Genomic DNA, 22,536 nt, shown 5'->3' on the forward strand with positions numbered 1-22,536 from the left:
AAACTTGTATCTTGACACTCAGCTTTCCTGAAGCAACACCAAGAACTGCATGGGCTGAGAAGATCACACAGGGCAGGCGAGACAGAAACCAGAGGACAGCTCAGTGTTAACAAACATACATCATATTCCTGTTCACTACAGGAATCTCCCCACCCCACCATCTGTGGGCCACCCCTTGTTCTGTGAGGACAGGACACAAAAAGAGGGGGCAAAGTCGTGTATGGTATTCAGTATTTCTGGGAAGAAAGGAAGGGAAAAGAAAACAAAAGCTACAAAAGCACCCCCTATGGAAAATGTTACATCTTTGGAAGTGAAAGACCAAAGGAAAGGTGGCGAGGCACCACGTGACTTTGGTTTTGAAACAAATACTGAAGGCTTCAAAATATAAATTGTTAAACTGCAAAACTGTGGCTTTTATTTCCAAACATACAATAAATAGGTCCACCACAACTAGCCTCTAACTTCATTTTACATGGAAGGATTTTAAAATTAGTTTGTGCATATTTAAAATTCAAACTTCCCTTTGCACGTAATTCCATACATAACTGAACTGCATTACATACCAGCTCACGGTCTTGGCACTGTGATGCAAGCAACCAATTTGTAGCAGAGCTTTGTAGCAAGCACTTGAGCAAAAACTGCATTTTGACTTGTTGATAAAACATTTGCCAACAACTGGATCTGTTTCTGAAATATACAAAAAACTTTAGCATGTAAATGCTGAAAAGCAAGTTGTTTTCTCTTACATTTCTGTACGGGCTGCGAGGTGAGTACGTGGATTTAATAAGTATTCACTGTTTGCCACATGATACAATTATCATACCAAAATATCTTTACTGCATAGTAACATTTCATATTTTCAAATGCAAAAAGAAATTAGATGCAGTCTTTTAATTTTACTCCTCATCGCTGAATTTAAAGACATTTTTAACAACAACTCTGCTTCATCACAGTGCAGAAGGCCCTTAATATTTCAAGGATTTATTCAGTCCTATCTTTAATACAAAAGTAGAGGCTGAGGAAAAGCCAGAGTAGTCTATACACAATGCACAATCTGTGTACATTCCGAAGCTGTACCTCTTCAAGAGCTATTTATACGCTCTTCCAACAAATCCCTTTATCCAGCAATTCAAAATACTTTAGATCAGAAGTTTTATATTAGAATCAATACATTATATGCATATAAATACATTTATACCCTTCGGGTTGCTAAACAACCCAGATGGCTGCGAGGAAGTGACCTGAACTGGTTCTCCATTGGTTTGGGATACCAAATTGTATCGGCAGCTAACTGTTAACCAAAACAGTCACAGTACAAATTGGAGACCTTTGAACAAGGTAGGTGTGCCACGGCATCAGTTAAGACTTGAAATAGGTGACATCCCAGCCCCTTCAACAGGGCCAGGATCTCAACTTCTGTGAGATGCAACACACAGGCAACATTTTTTTTTCCTCTGCCGATGCCCCATTCATGAAAAGTCTCAGCAGAACAACAAAAAAAACCAAAAAAAACCAACAAACCAAAGCAAAGCTTTTACAACTGCAAATTTTCTTACAAGACAGGTGCTGCAGCTTTAAAGAACAAAGTAAAATTCTTATCATTAAAAAAAAACAAAAACAAACCCAAAACCTAATGTGCAAGTCTGTAGTTCAGAAGACGACAGCAAGGATCAAATACAGACCTCAGTTCAAGCTGAAACACAGCATCCAAATTGTTTTCTGGAAAAATTGTTCTCACTGCAAATCTAATCTTCAGTTTAGGAGTGCGCTCACATACGCATACACAGGCACCTGCCACACGTGTGCACGCCTCCTTCCGCAGTGCAATCTGCGGCAGCAGCCGCAGCAACACCCTCTGATGCTTCCGAAGCACACGCGGGCCCCAACGCTGGCGCTGCATCCCAGCTGTCAGACCCCAGCGCTCTCCCGGCCACAGCTGCAGGATGGCTTAGTCATCGGCACTGACTCACCACAAATCAATGAGTATTTCAGGAGCACTCAAAGCAGTGAGGACTGGTGTCGTAAGATGTGTTCTCAACTTTGTTTCTTAAAGGATACAGAAATGTTGACTCGAGTATCCTCCCAAGGTGCTAGAAGTTCCGAGTTTGAAGCGTTTCCTTCTACAATGCCAGGTATACAAATGTGTATCTCTTTAAATAATATTGCACATAAAAATCATCTTAAACCTTGTAGTGAAAGCAGGGTTGAAGGACAGTGTTTTTCAAAACAGATTAAAAAGCTACCTGTACATAGTAAGTTTTAATTTAAAGAACGCCAAGATTATTCAAAATCTAAGCACATAATACTGACAGAAAAATGTTAAATTGCACAATCTACATATAAATTACATTTGTAAATACTTAAAAGTTTTTAAACATTGAATACCCTTGATTTCACAAATCAGCTAGGTCACTGTCAAAGGATCAGCTCAATGAGTTAGAAGTACTTTCTCCCAGAAAAAAAGAAAACAAAAACCAGAAACAAAAAGATCTGCAGTCTTAGACGAAGCACTGGAAAGAGTTAAAGCATTTCAGCTCAGAGGTAGTGCTAAACACATCCAACTAGAAGTTCATTATATTTGAACTATGATGAAATAACGTAGTAAAATGTAGAAAGACTATAAAATTTACAAAAATAAATAGTTCTGAACGCTTTAGAAAACGCAAGAGACTTTGTTGACAAGTGTCTTGATCTGCTTTTCTGACCAAAAGAAAGCGTGTCTCATTTTTAAAATATACCCATCTCTAGTAATGCGTCTGCAATCCATGCGATCCAGCTATGCAACTTGACGTATGCCAGCCTGGCATAGACTCCGATATTAAAAATAAAGTGGAGGCTCTGTAAAAGATCATCTCATATGAAATTCGTTTTGCATGTAAATTCTTCTGACAAATTAAAAATTGCACATAAAAAAGTTTATTGAAAGAGGCATGAGGGGTGGTAAGGGTATGTGCCCACTGTTCCACATACTCCCTGGAAGGAAAAAGATGATTGCACAGTTCTGATAAATAAATATTTCTTTTTTAAAAAAAAATCTGCCACTTTTTTGGTTTATGCATTTTGGAATTACTTAGAAAAATCCCACTACAGACAAATTATTTTTAGTTTGTGTTTTAAAGAATTCTTTACAACTTTTCCAGTGGCTTTTATCCTGAAACCAAAGGAAAGTGGCAGTTAAAAAGTATCTTTGGGTAAAACAAGTATCAGGATCCAACCAGAATTTCCATGATGTGATCCAGCTCGCTCAGATCTGTTCTACATATCTGAATGTTGTTTGCTGAAGATGAATTACACGACGGAAAGTTTTTCAATGGTTCTTCTGCGGCGAGAGATGGTGACCTGGGCAGCATTAGTGGAGGGCAACAAAAGTCTGAGTCGTACATTGAAGTGTCAATATCTTCAAAAATGTCATCTATTGCCAAATCCTTCAAGTAACTAGTTGAATTTGAAATCTCAAAGGAACCAAACACGCATTCAGCTCCCTTCAAATCCTGTCTATCATCTTCTAGTTTTAGACCAGTATTTTCTGGAAACTTTGGCTGGTCATCTCCAGTAGGAACCAGACAAGTAGGTGGGCTTATGTCTTCTACAAAGTCTAAATCCTTCAGAATAGATGAAATAGCAGATGACATATCATCATCTGACACTATCAGCAGGCTATTTTCAATCGGGTCTTCTACAGACCGCAAGTCGCAGCAGTTAGACTCTTGCTGACTAACACCTGAAGGCAACTGAAGAGAAACCCCAGATGACTCCATCCCTGTGTAGCTGTGAGAACTAGGAGTAATGCCAGGGCAGACATTAACTGGCTGCTGATTACTCTCTTGTCTCATTTCCTCTTGAATTTGCCGTACTGTGTTAGCTATGAGGACAGAGCGGTGCAAGTTTGGTTCCACCAGCATTTTGTATGTCTGTAACTTGGTGAGGCACATATTAAGCACCAACTGCCTCTTAAGCGGATATGACAGATTTCGACTGGAATCAAAGGCACTCGAGAGACCAGCCATATTCTCCTCATAGTCACTCAGCTTGCGTTTTAAACCTCTCCCCAACATGAACCTGAAAGAGAGAAATTATGAAATTAACCTCGGTCAAGACCATTACTACTTCTGCAAGATCGCAACAGACACTTGAAAAGTTTGTAGAATATGATGTAGCGGTTAATTTAAGACTCTAACGCCATAGAGCACAAACACAATAAAATCCTACACAAGATACTATTTTCACTGAGAAGATGCACTTTCCAACTATATTGTTTCACAGCATTTTAGCTTTTTCTAAACAGAAAAGATGGAAGAAATATAGTAACTGTTCTTTAAATAGGCTACATGCAGCTAAGTTTTGATTTTGCGGTTTATTTTTGACTCTACTACGAGAATATGAATTTAATGTTTAAAAACGTTAACAGGTATGATTTTTAGATTCTTACTTGTTTAAATTATATAGCACACAAAAATCCATTAATGAAAAATCATAAAATCATAGAAGGGTTTGGATTGGAAAAGACCACGAATGTCATCTAGTCTAACCCCCTTGCAAGGAGGAGGGACATCTTCAACTCGATCACATTGCTCAGCACTGCATCCAACCTGACCTTGAATATTTCCAGGGATGGGGTATCTACCACCTTTCTGGGCAACCTGTGCCAGTGTTTCACCACCCTCAGCAAAAAACAATGTATTCCTAATACCTAGTTTAAATTTCTCTTTTCATTTAAAACCATAACCCCTTGTCCTATGGCTGCAGGCCCTGCTAAAAAGTTTTCCCCCCATCTTTCTTACAAGCCCCCTTTAAGTGCTGAAAGGCTGCTTGAAGTATTGAAAGTCCACATGAAATAAAATACATGCTTATAGTAAGGATTATACAACTATATAGAATATGTCAACATTTTCATTTTAACATTCATCACTAGGTACAGTAGGTAAGATTTTAAAGCTAGTTTCAACCCCCCTTTTTATCTCAGTAATGTATTCCTAATGTCTTGTTCAGCGTCTCTGAGAACTCTCTATAGAACTAATTTCTCTCCCTCTTCTTTGGCAACTTAAAGTTGTTTTACTGCAGTTGAACCACTCAGCAAGACCAACAACAGGGCTTCCCCTGGGATCCTTATATCGATTCCATAGCTTAGTATTTTAGCTGAATGGTGGGAAGAAATTTGTCTGGGCCACAGAGCTCACAGAATGAGGACTGGTGCTGACGGCTGCTGGTTCACAATCTGCTACTGACTTAATGCTAAGGACACACAGCAGGAAGCTGTCAAATGGCATTTTAAAAGTGACCAATTTTGGTAGATAGCTAAAAGAAAAGAAAGTTGCTTTCAGTCTGCTTTGTGTGCTTTTGCATTGAAATATGGTAGGTCTAGAACACTGTGGTACAAAAACCTGTATGCACGCACACCTAAAATACACGTGATCCAGACAAATACATGCGTGGATACTTTGCAATTACCATTCAAAATATAGTGTTTTAGGGACAAGCACTACACAATTCTCTTGTATAAGCACAGAAAAGGAATCTACTGTGCACAGGAAGCACTGATAAAATCTGGATTATACACATCTTTATATCCACAGAATATACAAACCTGACTCTCAAACAATTAAGAAAAATTAAGCAATCATAAATTATAGACACCCAGTGGCAGATTCTTCACGCACAATGACCCAAACCCTGCATGCTGCAGAGGGCCTCCCAACTTCCTTTTCATGAGAGCACTGGATGCTGCCAGCAATAGCTCAGCTGATGGCTGCAGCTGCCAGCTGCTAGCCTGTCGCTAGACTTTTGGGGACAAGGAGATGGCAGCAAGATAAAGCTTCTTTTACTTTTGGGATTTCTCCAGATTTGCAGGAAGCACTGCAGGGCTCCATGGCTACATCCATCTGCCTAGACAAGGCTGTTGGAGAGCCCAGATCCTTTGGAGGAACACAAAGTAAGCAAGCAGTGCATGTTTCCCAGTAACACACACGGGGAAAAACACAGTGGGTAAAGGAGTTTAAGACTTCTTGATCATATCCACTTTTACAAACATAGCTGGATGGAATAAAATTTGTCAGAAGATGACCTTTTAACATAATAGGTAGTTGTTTGGCCTAAAGTTCAGTTTACTAACACATTCACTATTTAAAAGAATAACCAAAAAAACTTTAATTACTGGTAATTTTACCAGTCCTGCAATTTTTTATACTTTGGGAGTCTGCTTTACTCTGAAGTCTTCTGCTCAACTGCCACAGCACCAGCTAAAGTTCTTTAAAGAACATAAGGTATCAGGATGTGGCCGGCCTGTTCACTCAGGTGACCTTCCCATATCAACCACGCATCATCCTCCAACCCCAGTATCCAATTTAGAGCAAACAGAACCAGACAGTTCCAAGCAATCAATTACAAACAAAATAAGCAGAAATCTGGATACAAAGTTCAGGCATGAAATACAATAATAAAAAGTATTGAGGGGGGTGGCTACTGCTTGTGTGTGCGTGCGCGTGTCAGGCATCCTCCGACAAACTATCAACAACACTGTCAACAACCAGTAATTTTAGACATAACCAATGCAAAAATCACGATTATGCAAGACTTTACAGTAAAGTTTTTGGTATAACACATCATGAAGACAAATAGTGTCTGCAAATCACAGAAAACTTGCAATAAAAACTATTAACTTTCCATTTTAAGTAGCATTTAAATGTTGCAAGACATCATTCCACACCATTACCATAAAAAAGAAAATACAAAATGGCTATTTGTTCATTAACCAACATCCTCCCTATACACTGCACACTAGCAGGGGTTTTTTTTCTCTCCACTAACTCATTAAAGCAGACCAAAACTCTCACTCGCAAGGGAACAAAAGTAAGACTATATAGGAACAATAATTCTGACATTTAATACATTCAGAATGCTTGGGTTTGACAATTTACTGCTATTTTTTAAAGATATATTTACACTTTGTTAGACACAGCAAATATTAGACTTAGTTATTTGAATTACATAAACAATGTTAATTCACAAATTTTCAAAAATGGGCTAGTATTTAAATTCTATAAGCAAAATTAAAAAGCAAACTATCATATGTAAGGACACAATTTCACAAAAACTACTTAAAATTAAATGTTTAGCTTTTAAATTAATATAATAGTCTGCTTAAACTAAAAATTTCATATTTATATACAGACACTCTCCTTTTAATTCTGCAAATTTCCCTTAGAAGATTTGTCCCGGAGCATTCTAGAAATACATAAGAAAGCCTGAGCACAACAGCACTCTGAACTACAAAAATGATGTGCAAGATACATTATTTGCTCTGTCTCTAAATGTTTCTACTTAACGGACTCCCCACTCTCTAGATGAAACATCATCTTTTTAAAATACACAAACATCCTCTTATCCTACGTTTCAGAAATTCTGCCTGTTTACTATGATTTTTGCCTAACTGCATTGATCCATAAGCTTCCCTCTGGAAGCTAAACGACTTCAGAGGTTACAAAAAAAATCCGAAAAGGCTAATGAAAACCAGCATACCACTGGTACATTTGGTTTAAAAATGGCTAGTGTCACAGTTGCTACAGGAGACATTAAATTTCAGTTCTTGTCAAACACTCAGTTGCTGACCTACAAAAGATACAAAGCCCCTTTGTTACCAGCTAATCTACACTTTATCAGGCCTTTTGCTTTACTTTATAGCATAAGAATTTCTGACACGGTCGTATCCTTAACAAGCTGCTCCACATTTCTACGCAACTTGTCCTTCTGTAGTATTGTATTAACGCACACATCCCAAACTCCAAATTCACAAACCTGTCAAATGCTCTCTTTTGACAACACTACTACACAACATAAGATTTTGATCACATTATTTAATCATGCAGTACTCCTCCACTTCAATTTTTGGTATTAAAGAAAACAAACAGAAGTCCACGCTCCCATGCCCAGACCTCCTGTATCACTGAGCAACTGCTGCACAGTTCTCAGTCCTTTCAATCAACGACAGAACTCTACAGCCAGTTCAAAGCAGCTAAAGCTGAGCATACTAAAACAGAGAGTGCCTAGAAACCGCACTCTCCTTATTCCAGCCGAGTTCCAGAAACCTACTCAGATCTCAAAAAAATGGATTTTGTAATGTGCCACTCTGACGAGTCTGTAATTTTTAAGTAACTGAATGAGAATTTAAAAGTTTATGCCAGCTTCAAATGCGACATCTACGTAATTGTTCAATAATAAAAGAGGCGAGCTGTAAGTCACCCTTCTCTTGAACTTTAAGAAGAAGTTCAATTGATTTTTTCTGAGTTCAGATGCTCTATTTTAGAATCTTTTGTCATGAAAAAACCATCAAGAACAATGAGGAACACCATATCTCATTTTTTTTCTGGCATCTTCTCATCTCCTTTCATTACAGTAATGCAAAGCGAGGCACGGGCCATTTACGGCAGAAGGCTTTTAAAAATTAAAATTATTCTGCAGATATAGAGAAAAGGATGAAAAGTAAACTCGGCATCAAACTTTCCATCCATGTCACCCAATTATAAAGGAATCTGTATGTAGAAATTCTGCCCCGACAGCGTGTTCCTCAGTTCCTCCAGTTCCACAGAGGACATCTCATAGAGACTCCTCTCTGCTAAGACCGAAAGAAGCATCCATACACTGTAATCCTACGCTACACCAGAGGTCAAAAAAAACTTGGAGAGAAAAAGCATGTCCCTGGCTGGCAAATCCACACAGAACACCAAACAAACAGGCCTGGTCAGAGCGTGCAGCTCCTTAGAAGAAGCATTCCAGGCTACCAAGAAGATTTCACATTGCAATGTGCTGTGGACAATACAGGACTTGCCACCATTTCAGAGTCAAAGCACAGTTCCATCTGTCACAGGGTCCAATAGTGCAGCTGCTGCAGACACATGGCTAGGAAATACAGCTGGAAACGGTCACAGAATGCAGCACGTGAAAACCCTCACTTACGTCTATCTGGACAAACTATTTCTTAATTTCCTTTTCCCCACCTTCCTAAAAAGGTTTTAAGAGTGGGTTAAACAACGTTAGAACTCAAAACTACACAGAGCTTTAATTTTCAGTAAAGCCTCGAAAACCAGTAGTATTTAAAACACAACTGCTACAGTTAGTATTAACTGAACATGAACTTTTCAGGCACAAAACAAGCACTATAGTCAACTACACAAGAGTTACGTACTGTTGAAGAATATGTTTAAACAGCAAGAGCATCAACAAAGTACTTGGCCTGCACCATGCAGATCAAAATAATTTCATTGGTGGTGGTATCTTATGGCTTTTCTTTTTACGATATTAGTAAATCCAGCCTTGCTTGATCCTTTTCATAAAGCCAGTGTTGCATTTTCCAGCTTCAGACTGTCTCTGAGTGATAAATTACTTTTTCTCATAGGACAGGAATACAGGATTTGAGTATGTGTAAGCACCTCATGAGCAAAAGCTGCCTGTCTAGTTTTCATTAATGCAACTCCTGTATTAAAATAAAAATGAGAAACTCTTTGCTATTGTAATTTGGATAATTCCTTTTCAAAGCCTCCTTTGGCTCGTAACTGTAGAAAGCATGTAACAGTAAAAATAAACTTAAATAGCTTCTATTGTAAACCTATGTTAGTGACTGACCGAAGCTGATTGATAACCCAATTTTATCGTTCCCCCCTCTTCCACAGACATAGGTTTCACAAGCACACATCTATCTGCAGGAAGTGCGAAGGGAAGACAAACATCCCTACAGTTTTGGTTATTTCCCAGAATTATCTGATGTATGCTGCATACTATTTTTAATTATAATCCTTCCCCTTCCCAACGAACATTTTAACTTGGGTAATACAACTTCATCAGTAGTTCGAATTAGGCAGTGGACTGGCTCTTGACTAGTATTCCATGTGTAAGCAGCCGCACAAGAAAAGGTAAGGCTGAAGGTACAGTTAACAGACATAGTATAAATCCTTTCCTCCCATCTGGACTTAACACGGATCACTTAAACATGACTTACGTAACACAGTAAGCTGCCAGACTACACAGAACACTGCATGTGGTCTGTTGTCCTCAGCAAGTGTGGGAGATCCCCACAACATCACATCTTGGCTCTTAGCAAAAATTAAGTGGAAGTGAGGAAAGGAGGATTAAACACCCTAAGAAAAAAAATAAAAAGTAATCTCGACCTGAAGACACTTTAAAATATACAAAAAATGTATTTAAGACCATTGCCTCCCCCTACCCAGCCTTGCCCCAGTTTAGCCAACATGAGTAACTGCTGGAGAAGTCACAAGCAGCTAAAAGTGTGCATACAGGGAGGAGTGCAGTCCTGCCAGCTTACTCCCATACCTAAACTCTTATGTAACAACTTCTTTACAGGAGTTGGAAATTACCAGAAAATAGCAGCTTGAAGAAGGCAGAATTCATTTCAACATTTTGGTCACCAAATCTGATCTATAACACACTTTAGCAGCAACAGACTTAAGCAACTGGAACACAAAACCAGGACACACTACTGCTCAGACTTAAAAAACCCACTAAAACAGCAAGTGCCCTCCCCAAACACCAAACCTCAAAAACACGCAGAAAAAACCCCACACCTATGGATGAACATAATATCCTTTCCCACGTTTTGAAAATAAGAGTAGGCTGAATAGTATTCATCAAGCAGAGGAAAGGAATGAGAAGAAGGCTGTGTCTGACACAGAATTAGTCTGGCATTCATAAACTTCCCACTGTCACTTCACTATTTGTGGAAGTAGAGAATAAATATGTACTATACGCTAGTATTTTAAGAGCTGAAATGATGTTTACAAAGCACTTGGGAGTGTTTTACCTTGATTTAAAAGTTAGTTTGAACTGCCCCCACACAACCTGTTTATGTTATGTCTAATGGGATCTGGAAAATTCCTGCACTTAAAGGACATCTTCCCAACTTCCTTACTCCCATCCTATTTCACAAAGCACTCGCAGGAGCTCTGCTTTACAAACTCTCGCAGGTAAGTTTCAGAAAATACCACTTCACTCTGAAGAAGAAACTTCCCTGTTAGGATGCGCACAAGCTAAAACAAGTGCGTCTGGGCACAGTGTTAGGTTGAAAAAAAACTTCCCCCTTTAAAAGAAAACAAACTTAACCACTGCCACTCTTCCCCTTCCTCTCCCCCTCTACCCTTGTGTATTTAGTTCTACATTTACCAATAAAGCTCACAAGCGTATATTAGTAGAAAGAGTGTTCAGTAGATTATTTTTTTATCAGAAGCGGGGCCTGGAATAATTTAAACTAAGGATCAGTAACAGTTAGCTAGAGATAAAACATGAAGTTACTAAGTCTAGAAACTCCCATAGTAAAACTAAACTGTAACTGAATGAGAACATAAAGGAATCTAACCAAGAACCACCAAACCACCAGGGTCCCATCAGTGTGTCTCACTGGAGAGACGAACGATCATTAGAACTGCAAACGTGGTGACCTACTGCTCCAGAGTTTGTTCTAATCAAGTGAACAGTTCTCCATCAGTTTTCTTTAAGATATCCAATTCAAACATAGATATCTGATGTATTCACCTACATAACACTAGTGTGTATTTTAGGGTTACAGTAATCTAAGTAAAGATCCACTAATAACAAAAGTTATAGTTTATTAACCATACCAAACCAGTATGTCCATACTTTAATAGAAAACACAGACCATTAACAATAAAAGTAACCGAAAAAATAACCCATCCCCAAAAAAAGCAAACCCCAAATGCTCTCTTTTCCTGATAAGAGTACCATGCATTTACTCTAGCTTTCTGCATGGGATATTCAGGTAGGTAATTTTCAATAACCAAATAAGGAATCACTTTAAATCTTCTCAAACAGAGTAGCACACAACTTTCCTTCAGTACCCAAAGCACCTTCTCCTCACAAGACAAGACTGTAACACTCAATTTCAGCAGCTGAACAGTGGATCTCACTATAAGTTTGGTGTCTTAGTTAACAGATTTCCAAGAAATGGGATCTTATGGCAATTATTAAACTCCTTGTTACATTATAGCACATCCTCATTGTAAAGAGAGGAAAAAAAAAAGTAATGCAAATTCAGAATATTCAAACCGAAGAGCATATACTATTCAGCAAGCCTAAAGCATCTCACTTTATATTATATACCCCATTCTAAAATATTTTTTTTCAGTTTACCATTCTAGCCCACAAAAATAACACCTACAGCTGATCATCACAATGTGCACTATGCACATAAGATAGATATGATTTCATAAAAACATACAAATAGTTACCCTTAGAATCCAGAAAGGCGTCCAGGCAGGAAGATTCCAGATTTTGCATAAAGTGTGTTCATCCAATAGTCTTGAACTATTCAAGAGGCCGAGCCATCCACCGAGGTAGGATGATATGACTGAAGGGAAAAAATAAAACAAACAAATATTTCATTACCGCAAGGTTTTTTTAAATCGTAAGTATTAAGCACGCAATTTGACACAAATAATTTAAAAAGCTGAAGTCTATTAAAACAATTGAACTGAATAAGAAAACCTTTAATTAAAACATTGAAATAAGAGGACCTAATAAGAGGACCTTTATCTTTCATAAATGAATACTACAGAACACAACACTGAACCTCTTAAGTGCCAGGCTTTATGATAAGAACTTGTACTAATACTTCTTCGGGTTACTAGCACCGATTTACAGTTGTAATCACCTCAGAAATCACGTATCAAGAGACATTATACCATGAACTGTAAAGAAGTACCTTTGAGAATTATGCCCTGCAAAAGGAGTCAGATTTTTATTAAATTCCCTAACTTTCCTTATTTTCAACATACAACAAAACCAGCGTGAGAAGACAGGTGGCAGGATGTCCTATGAGCGCAGGTAATATTCAGCGTAAATTTCACCAAAACCCTATTGACATCTGCAGTTTGGCTGGAGACCATATGGATTAAATCATAGATTAGATCAAGGCAAGAGAAACTCTGGGAAATGTGAAAAGAGTGAAGTGACAGTAAACTATGGACTAGGCTAGGAAATGTGGAGGGAGCTGCATAATCCACGCTCTTTGAAGTCTCAACTCCACCTGAAGATTCAAAGTTTTTTAATTCCAAGAACTAAAATGCTCATACAGCCTACCCTCTGGATTATATTTCACATGTTTGCTGGTGTACAATTTACATACATGCACACACAGGCACCTATCCCCAACTTCAGCAAACCAATTTATATATTTACAAAAGCCAGGATCAGTACTTATCCAGATAAATACAGTCCTTCGTGATCAAGGATCAAGAGTTTATATGTTATTTTACAAATCTTAGAACAATATGTAGTGAAAGGCAGTCTTACATTTAGACAGAAGGGCAAGTAAATGAACACAGTTCATCTCACATAGCAACTCATAGCCTGATGTTAGCAAAGGGCTCTTTTGCTTACAGAATCTCAGAAATGTAAAGATGCAGTAAAGCAACAGTAAAACGCCCATTATCTATGAACACCAAATCTAACCCACAGCAATAAAGACATTAATACCTCAGTCCTCCTTCTAGAAGCTGACTTCTTCCCTATAACAAGGACATCCATGCTATCTGTAAACAACAACTAAAAAAAACCCCACCAAATAGACAAATGAAGAAATGCAACCTATTTGCTCTGAAATAGTAGAACTTCCAAAGGTCACTTCTGAGGCTTATTAAAGTGTAGCTGTTAGATCACAGGGAGAGGCGTAAATTCACGGCATTTTCTATACAATGAATATAGAAGAAAAAAATGTTTTAGAATGTGAAGTTGTTTTAGTGTTAAAGAATCCTAAAAAAAAAAAGCTAACAAGCATACTAAAACGTTGCAAAGTTTGACTTCAGCACCTTAGTTTGAAAAAATCTAAAAGCGTTTCATAACTATTAATTGCATTTTAGAGGTCCATCTTTCGATAGAAGGAACTGAAGTCCAAGAAATGATCAAATTTAACCCCTTCATTATATACTCTAAAGGATTCCTGCAAAATTAACTGTCGAGGTTATGGTTTTTCCCCCTATGTGACTTCGCACTGGGAAGAGCATTAGGCAGAAGTACAGAGGTGAGGTAAGGTTACTACGTTTATTTTTCACAATGAGCTATGAAGTACAGAAGACACAGTGTAGCTGTAAATCACTATCAAACGTGTGTAGCAGATTATTTTTTCCTCTCGTTTTCTCACACTGCCTTCCCTCGCGGTTTCCCAGTACCTGTTCGCAGGTCACTTTCGAAATGCGAGATTATAAAGCTCACTCCAGCACGGACGGTGTTTCCCACATTGCAGTTAATTGCCTGAAGTGAAGAATCTCAGCTAAATCGAGGGCAAAGTACACAACTAGCGCACAGGGCTCCTACCTGTGCTTCTGGAAAAGAGCTGTTCCAACACAGTTTGAACAATTCCAGGCCTATCTAGGGCAGGAATTATAACCAAAGGGATTTGGGATGCACACAGAGCATGGACCGGGCTCGCCCCCCCCTCCCAGCAGCTCCCACTTTTGTCGAGGGGAACAAACCCCGCTGTTAAAGCCGAAAGGGCAGCGCCTGCCACCATTTGGCCTTTGTGGAAGGAGACGGTGCTTCCTGCAGCCTCTCCCCCCGCCCCCGGCAGCGGTAACCGGAGACAACCCCGGGCTTCCCGAGCTGCGAAAAGTTACACTCCTCCCCCTTCCTCCTCCTCCTCCTCCTCCCCCGCTCGACAGAGACCCCGGCCGGGATAATTATAACTGCGCTAACAACTTCCACCGTCCGCTCCGGGACGCACCGGCGGCTGTGACCCCCCAAACACGGCTCCCTTGGTGCCCCCAGCCCCATTGCTCCCCCAACCTCAGCCCCTCTGTCCCCTCCTCTCCCGGCTCCCTTACCCCCCAACCCCAAGTCCCGTTGCTTCCCCAACCCTGTCCCTGCTGCCTCCTTCGCTGATCCCACCCCCTGCACCCCCCCCGGCCCACCGTCTCCCTTGTCCCCCCCACAGTCCCGTTGCTCCCCCAACCTCAGCCCCTCTGTCCCCTTCGCTGGTCCCACTGTCCCCCCCACCATCCCACTCGGCTCCCCCAACCCCTCTGTGTCCCCCCCTCCCCCCTCCGGCTCCCTTTCCCCCTCCAGTCCCATTGCTTCCCCAACCCGATGCCCCTTCTTCTGGTCCCCCTGCCCCCCCCGCCCCGCTGACCCCCCCGGATCAATGCCCCCCCCCCCCCCAGCCCCGCTATCTCCTCCCTCCAGCTCTAGTTCCGCCCCCTACAGCCCCATTGCTCCCCCAACCTCAGCCCTACCGTCCCCTGGTCCCACTGCCCTCCTGCCCCCCCTCCGGCTCCCTTGCACCCCCCCAGACCCCCTGTTCCCCCCCCCTCGCCTCCCTGCCGCCTCCCCCCCCCCCGCTCCCCTGCCCCCCCGGACCCGTTGCCCCTCTACCCCAACCCCACTGTCCCCTTCGCTGGTTCCTATGTCCCCGTCCCCCCGCCTCCGGCCCCGCTGTCCCCTCCCCGCAGCTGCACCCTCGGCTCCCCTTGCCCCGGTTCCCTTCTGCCCCTCCGGTTCTCCCGGCTCCCCCAGCGCCGCTGCCCCCCCACCCCCGACTCCAGCCCCGCTGCCCCCCCCCTTTGCTCCGCTTTCTCCCCGGGACCCACCGTGCCCCCACCTCCCCCGGAGCCGCTGCCCGGGTCCTCACCTGTGCGCGGACAGATCCGCGCCTCCCCCCCCCCGCTCGCTCGCCGCAGCCGGCCGGGCTCCCTTCGACGGGGCTGGGACTCCGACCGGGAGGAGGCGGAGGCGAGCGCCACCCCCGCCGGGCCCCGGCAGCCTCCGCTCCGCCTTTCCCTCCGCCCGCCGCCTGACCGCCTTCCTATTGGCCGCGCGCCTTTTCAACCTGCCCGGCAACCATTTTCTCATTGGTCGGCGAGCCGCGGGGGGGCGGCTGGGCTCCCACCGGCCCAATGGGGATGGCGGGCGAGGGGGGTGGGCGGGGCCACGCGCCCGCTCGACCAATGGGAAGGCGGGCGCCCCCTCTCGCCCCCCCGCCCCCCTCCTGCCGAGCGGGCGCTGGTGCTGCACGGTGGGCTCGAGGCCGCCCGCTCGCCCGCTTCCTGCGGCCAAACACGCAGCTCTTTCCTTTAGTTTCAATGAATTTCGCACTGAAATTGGTCCCAGAAGGGCGGGATGTCATCCAGAGGGACCTGGCCAGGCTGGAGAAGTGCGCCTGTGAGAACCTCACGAGGTTCAACAAGGCCAAGTGTGAGGTCCTGCGCCTGGGTCGGGGTAATCCCCGTTTTTAGTACACTGTGGGGGATGACGTGCTTGAGAGCAGCCCTGCAGGGAAGCACTCGGGGTGCTGGTCCATGAGAAGCTCGGCATGAGCCGGCAGTGTGCACTCACAGCCCAGAGGGCCAACCGTGTCCTGGGCTGCATCCAAAGCAGCGTGGCCAGCAGGGCGAGGGAGGGGATTCTGCCCCTCTGTTCCTCTCCTGTGAGACCTCATCTGCAGTATTGTGTCCTCAACATAAGAAGGAGATGGAGCTGTTGGAACGGGTCCAGGGGAGGCTACAAAGATGATCAGAGGGCTGGAGCACCTTCCATATGAGGACAGACTGAGAGAGTTTGGCTTGTTCAGCCTGGAGAAGAGAAGGCTCTGAAGAGATCTTGTAGCGACCTTCCAGTACCTGAAGGGGCTACAGGAAAGCTGGAGAGGGACTGTTTACAAAGGCTTGTGGAGATAGGACCAAGGAGAGGGGGGCAGGTTTAGACTAGACATAAGGAGAAATTTCTTCACCATGAGGGTGGTGAGACACTGGCACAGGTTGTCCAGGGAAGCTGTGGCTGCCCCATCCCTGGAGGTGTTCAAGGCCAGGTTGGATGGGGCCTTGGGCAGCCTGAGCCAGTGGGAGGTGTCCCTGACCATGGAAGGGGGGATGGAACCGGGTGATCCTTAAGGTCCCCTCCAGCCCTAACTATTCTATGATTCTGTGATTTTAAGTATAGGACACACCAGGGCCTCCGTACACCAGCGTTCCTACAACTCCCATTCCCAGGGCGGTTGGGAAACGTGGCACACACGTCTGTCAACCAGTGATAATGCTTCATCAAATATTGCACAATTCTCCAATTCACTCCACTTTTTTTTCTTTCTTTAAAGATGAGGTGGTTTTGGTCAGGCCCAAACCTCTTGTATTTGCTTTCCACGGGCGTTTGCGTAATCTAGTTCTGCTGGCATGAGTGTTTGTGCAAACGAGATTTCAAAATCTTATGTCCAAGTATTTGTGAAGATCGATTTGGAGCCTTTGCTGAACACCGCCATCACTTACCTGATGAGTTCCCCCCAAAAGCTCCTCTGCTCTCTCAGAGATGGTTTTAGATTAATTCGTAGGACTGTAAAAGTGAACAAAAATCAAGCACATCCATACCGGCAGGGTTTTTCCTACATTGAATGCAAGTGCAGTCCAAATCCACACATGTTGGTCTAATAAATACTACAGAAACACTTGCAGGTGGACATAAACTACAACTTCAGTGAAACATGAGTTGTTTTTTTCTGATTAGTCAGCTAAAGAAAACTGATGGTTTTATGAAACCCCCTCAGTCCAACAGCTTTTAACCTGTGTCTTCTGATGTTTACCTGTGATGAGGTAGGAAAGTGCAGGGCCCCTGACTTGAAGGAAGGGGCGAAGGACAGAGGCGCAGAAAGCCACTGCTGAGCCCAGCAGGATCCATCACTGGTGGTGAAGCGATCATCTCTCCTGGCCACTTCTCTCTTTCCAGTGTGCTGGCACCTATTGCTGGGCCACAGCTGTGCTCCGACCTCACTGCGGGGGTCATAGAACACAGAAGGCGAACGAGTGCTGCCTCAAGAAGCACTAATGAATCCTTTTTGACATGCTGCCCAGGCTGTGTTGGAGGAGGATGCCTCCCCAAATGGCAGAGGGGTGACACCCCTACCCCAACGGTCCATCTGCTGTACCACATATAAGCAGGGGACCAATGGCAGTGCTGAGGGGGAGGAGTGGACCAAAAATGACCCCCCTGTACCTCTTCCCACCATGCACTGTGTGTAAAGTGGAAGAGTAATTCAAAGATCTTCTGAAAGCTCAATGAGTATCACAGTAAGACTGACCCTTGCCATACAGTAAGGATTCCGTACCAGGAACAGGGACAGGATAGGCGTACAAAGGTAGCTGGAGCCAAAGGGACATATTTGAAGGATTATGTCTAATGCAGTATATAAAGGGGTAATTTAACCAGCAGCACCAGAAAAATGTTTTAATAACTCAAGCAAAAATTAAGTTTTCTAGACCTGACCCCTGTTGTCCAAAAGGGTAGAAAAATCAACCCTGGGAACTACCAACCTCTCAGCCTCACCTCTTTGCTTGGGAAGATCACGGAATAAATCCTCCCAGAAGCTATGCTAAAGCACATGGAAGACAGGGAGACGATTAGTGGCAGCCAGCATAATTTCACCAGGGTCAAGTCCTGTATGACAAACCTAGTGGCTTTCTATGATGGGGTAACCACAGCAGTGGACACAAGAAAACCAACAGATGTGATCTATCTAGACTTCTGTTAAGCCTTTGACACAGTCCCCTACATCCTTCTCTTTAAATTGGTGAAATATGGATTTGATGGGTTGACTGTTTGGTGGATAAGAAACTGGTTGGATGGTTGTAATCAGAGAGTAGTGGTCAATGGCTCAAAGTCCAGATGGAGATCCGTGACAAGTGGTGTCCCTCAGGGGTCCGTATTGGGACTGGTGCTGTTTAATATCTTTATCAATGATATTGACAGTGAGATTGAATGCACCCTCAGCAAGTTTGCAGATGACACCAAGCTGAGTGGTGCAGTTGCCACACTGGAAGGACAGGATGCAATCCAGAGGGACCTGGACACGCTGGAGAAGTGAGCCTGTGCGAAACTCGAACTATTCTATGATTTTGTAACCAATTTCTGTTTAACAGAAAAGGGTGCACGTACCTTGTACAGCAGTTTTTAGAAAGGTTGTTTCTGTTTCATACACGGTCTGACAAGATCTATGAAAAAAATTAAAAGGGAGTTGCTAAAATACATGCATCAGAGCTTAGGATTTTCATGACCTAACATTTGGAGGCATTAATAGAAAGTACCATAAGTGCCCCAATTATTTGCAAAGATTTGATCACTTTTTTTGCTTGTGTCAAGTTGTCAGCAGTGGCATTGATGTAAGAGAACTAGAACCCAGTTCAGCTTAGTGTTGCTGATGTGCCACACAACTTCTGTCTTAGTCTAGACGACCTGTGCTTGTTTCACAGGCTTAAGAATTCAGAGGTCTGAGCTCACATATTGAGGTCTTTGTTGAAAAAAATCATTCTGTAAAAGGCCCTTACCTTCTCAAATGAAGTCGTGTTCTAGGTGTCTTAAATGCTCTCCCATTTTGCCTTAAACAAACCTCAAGGCAAACAGAGGACTCAACAATATGATTTTTTTTTTATGATTTAAACATGTCTTTCAGTATGACTGTACTCACCGCAGCAGGCCAGGATACTATTCACACAAGCAGCACTTTGCTTTTGCAGCAAATTTCACATGAAACAGAAAAAAACCACCCCCAAACCAAGTAGGGTCTCTATATAACTCATCTGAAAAGGATTACTGGACGTCTGCTACTTCTACTTACCTTTGTACTAGGAATCTATTCAAAAACACAGTTCCAGGAACACAGGAACTAATGAAGACTGCTTTCCTATGGATTTATGCCTGTGATTAATTGCCTTTGTGTGTAAGGTACAAGCTCTTATTGAAGCTGGTCTCGTGCCTGGAAACTCATAGATGTCTCTCCCTTATCTGGATTACCAGATAGCAGCACAGAACACCAGCTTCTTCTGTGTTCTTCTCTTGCACCTGCAGACTTAAAAGAAGTCTAAAAATGTCGTGACTGTGAGATCTGCCACATTTGATTGAAATTAATTAGCTATTCTGAAGCTGAATGACAGAGCAATCACGTACACCACACTTTCATAAGAAAGAGAGAAAGGATAGTGCCTACTGCATCAAGCCTTGGTTAGTTTTACCACCTCTTTTTGGTGGTAAAGCCCCTATGAACTACTAACTAATCCTACACTTGAACTCAAATTTAAAAAAAAAAAAATCCATGACTCAAGACAGTAATTTTTTTTTAAAAAAACACATTATAGAATATTTGGCACAGGACTAAATAAGCCATTATTCTATTTTGTCAAAAGAATCACAATTTACAAGAAAAAGCCCTTTCTCCCAATACCTTTCAAACAAATTAGAGACAAAAAAGCAAACCACGTTACTGGACTTCAATCAAAACAACCATTCAATTTTACCTCAAACTTCAGTCAGCTCATTGGACAAAAAAAATACCCCAACACCCAGTACTTTCCATACCTGACACTTCTCTCAGTAATGATCTCAAACACAGAATAGTGAATTTATTGTAAGTACTGTTTACTCCGAGTATTAAACTTTTGCTGGTGGTTTTTTCTTTTTGTTTTTTAGCAACATAATCCACTCTTAGGAATTGTTGTTTTGGAAGCTTGATCAACCACTGGAGGCTAAAGTTACATTACATTTTATTGATATCCAAAACTTGTCTGCATTTGGCACATCAACAGCATGATACGTTGTTTTTTTTTGTGGCAACATTTTACTATTACAGTACTTACTTGCCACTTCCCAGCTCAGAGGGGACTTCCCAATATAGAAGACATGTGGATACAGTTTCTTTTTAATGTGGCTTTTGCAAGAAGTCATGTAATCACCTGTACCTTCAATTCTTCCCTAAAAAGATGACAGCTGAAATTACTGAATGTTTTCCCTGAAATGGAAAGTTGCCTCTAGCCTTACACGTTGCTGTTGACATCAATATTTACCACAATAATTCTTCAGGTCATAAAACACTCATTTTGGGGGAATCTTAGTTAAGCAGAGGAGTAATTGTTTTGTTTTTTTTTTTTTTGTTTAAAGGCTGCCATATAAACTTATGAAAATGATGTCAGATAATGAAATTTTAGTATTTTTCTTTGGCTTTACAAAGAAATTCAAGTCACTACAGACATCTGAAGTACATACTTCTTCTGTCAACTTGAATTATTTAGTGGGATTTAATCTTTGTGGAACATCTTTGAAATAACAGGAAAATTTGTCTTAACTATCTACTTTGCAAGACACACCAAAAGGAGTTCAGACAATCCTGTAAAACCTTGTAGCTGGACAAGCTAAACTGACAAAGATAAATACTTTTCTAAGTTGTGTATTTAATTTCTTTGGAAACTGCTTTTTTTGTACTTTTAGTATTAGTCACATAGTGTGAAATCACACACATTTAAAAGCTGATGAGCAATCAAAATTTGTTATGATCAGTCATAGGTTTTTTTTCTGCAGAAGGGACCGCACATCCTACGCCTGAGACATAAACATACTTTCACTTTGAACAGAAGTCACTTTTGAAAGCAGTTTTATTTGTCTTACCCTGGATGTCAGCAAATAGACGGGGCTTTTTCATTCTGGCTTTCGACAGTTTGTTTGGTTATATGGGAATATGAGATAAGTTGCAGAACTGTAAAGCAGTCACGCACTCAAGTCAATATTCTGAGGCACAAGACATCCGTAATGGTCTGATATTTACAACATAAAACTGTACTGTTGACTTATTTACAATAATGCTTTCTAAAATGCTTACTAAAGCAGTCCAGACATATCTGGGACTTCAAAAACAGTCGAAGGACAGCTTTGAAAACAGGTAATCCTGGTGAGTGTGAGAACTCGCCTGTGAAGCCCTAAGCAGCTGAAGACCGACACCCCCCTCCCTGCTGTGCCTCTGAGGCAGTCTGGAACGGTGCTTTTCATCCAAAGGAATGATTCTTTCTTTGCTTACCAGGTTTGTTCTTTAGACAAATACAGCTGTGTTCATAGTGACAGGTGACATCTTTTGCTAGATAAACTCACAGAGGTGTGGAAGAGAGAGGGGATTAACACACCCAACAAACCCCAAACAGGGTAGTAATAAAGTCAAGCTTTCCTGTGCACAAGTCATTGTGAACTCAGCCCACATCCTCATACTTCTATCTTTTGCTGACTGCCCGAGCTCCACAAACTCTCTGTTCTGGATATTCTTACAAGGGAGAAGGAGAAATAAAAACACAGGCAGAGAGGCAGATGGGGGCATATATTTAGGGTTACCTGAGAAGGAAGGAGATTTGATGTTAGCTTTTTTCTTGAAAGTACTTTCTTTTGTGTGAGTCTAAAGGTGAGTTATGTCATTCAACCCAACAGCCTTGTTTCAGACAGGGCTTTGACTGCTGTGCAAATTTCATGACTCTTTTTCCCTAGGAGCACGTAAAAGGAAAAAGTCTCTTAGAAGTGGTAGCAAAACCTGACAAAAGCCTTTCTTAATTTAACAGGTTAAATTATTTCCCATTTATATGTAGGAATCAAGAAAATCAGCATCAGCAATAATAATCTCTTGTCATTTGTAGTGACAGTTTACAAAATCAGGACTTTAAAATTCACCGTCTTACAGTCACCCTATCATTTTCTGATATCTCTCACTATCTTAGAGGAATACACAGAGGGGAA

The 22,536-nt window shown here is 42.0% G+C and overlaps 1 protein-coding gene across 8 annotated transcripts; it reads right to left on the reverse strand.

The window, feature by feature from the left end:
* Window positions 1-385: 385 nt before the first annotated feature.
* LOC104062349 (SERTA domain-containing protein 2-like) lies at window positions 386-15,779 on the reverse strand. Of its 8 annotated transcripts, none has more exons than XM_054068605.1 (5): window positions 15,641-15,726; window positions 14,187-14,268; window positions 13,606-13,705; window positions 12,249-12,367; window positions 386-4,059 (listed from the first exon to the last, which is right to left on the reverse strand). In XM_054068605.1, the coding sequence occupies exon 5, from the start codon at window positions 4,053-4,055 to the stop codon at window positions 3,204-3,206; it is 852 nt and encodes a 283-aa protein (XP_053924580.1). In that variant the 5' UTR covers window positions 4,056-4,059; window positions 12,249-12,367; window positions 13,606-13,705; window positions 14,187-14,268; window positions 15,641-15,726; the 3' UTR covers window positions 386-3,203. The 8 variants fall into 8 exon arrangements, with proteins under 8 accessions (XP_053924580.1, XP_053924585.1, XP_053924584.1 ...); XM_054068610.1 differs by lacking the exon at window positions 15,641-15,726 and adding an exon at window positions 9,989-10,127 and having other exon boundaries at window positions 14,187-14,615; XM_054068609.1 differs by lacking the exons at window positions 13,606-13,705; window positions 14,187-14,268 and adding an exon at window positions 9,989-10,127 and having other exon boundaries at window positions 15,641-15,779.
* Between the last annotated feature and the right edge of the window lie 6,757 nt (window positions 15,780-22,536).

This window comes from Cuculus canorus, chromosome 5 (genome assembly GCF_017976375.1).
Source record: "Cuculus canorus isolate bCucCan1 chromosome 5, bCucCan1.pri, whole genome shotgun sequence".
In the NCBI taxonomy this organism is placed as follows: Eukaryota; Metazoa; Chordata; class Aves; order Cuculiformes; family Cuculidae; genus Cuculus; species Cuculus canorus.

Bases quoted from the DNA above. Each gene is read 5' to 3' on its own strand.
- LOC104062349 (XM_054068603.1), bottom strand. From the start codon at position 4,055: ATGTTGGGGAGAGGTTTAAAACGCAAGCTGAGTGACTATGAGGAGAAT.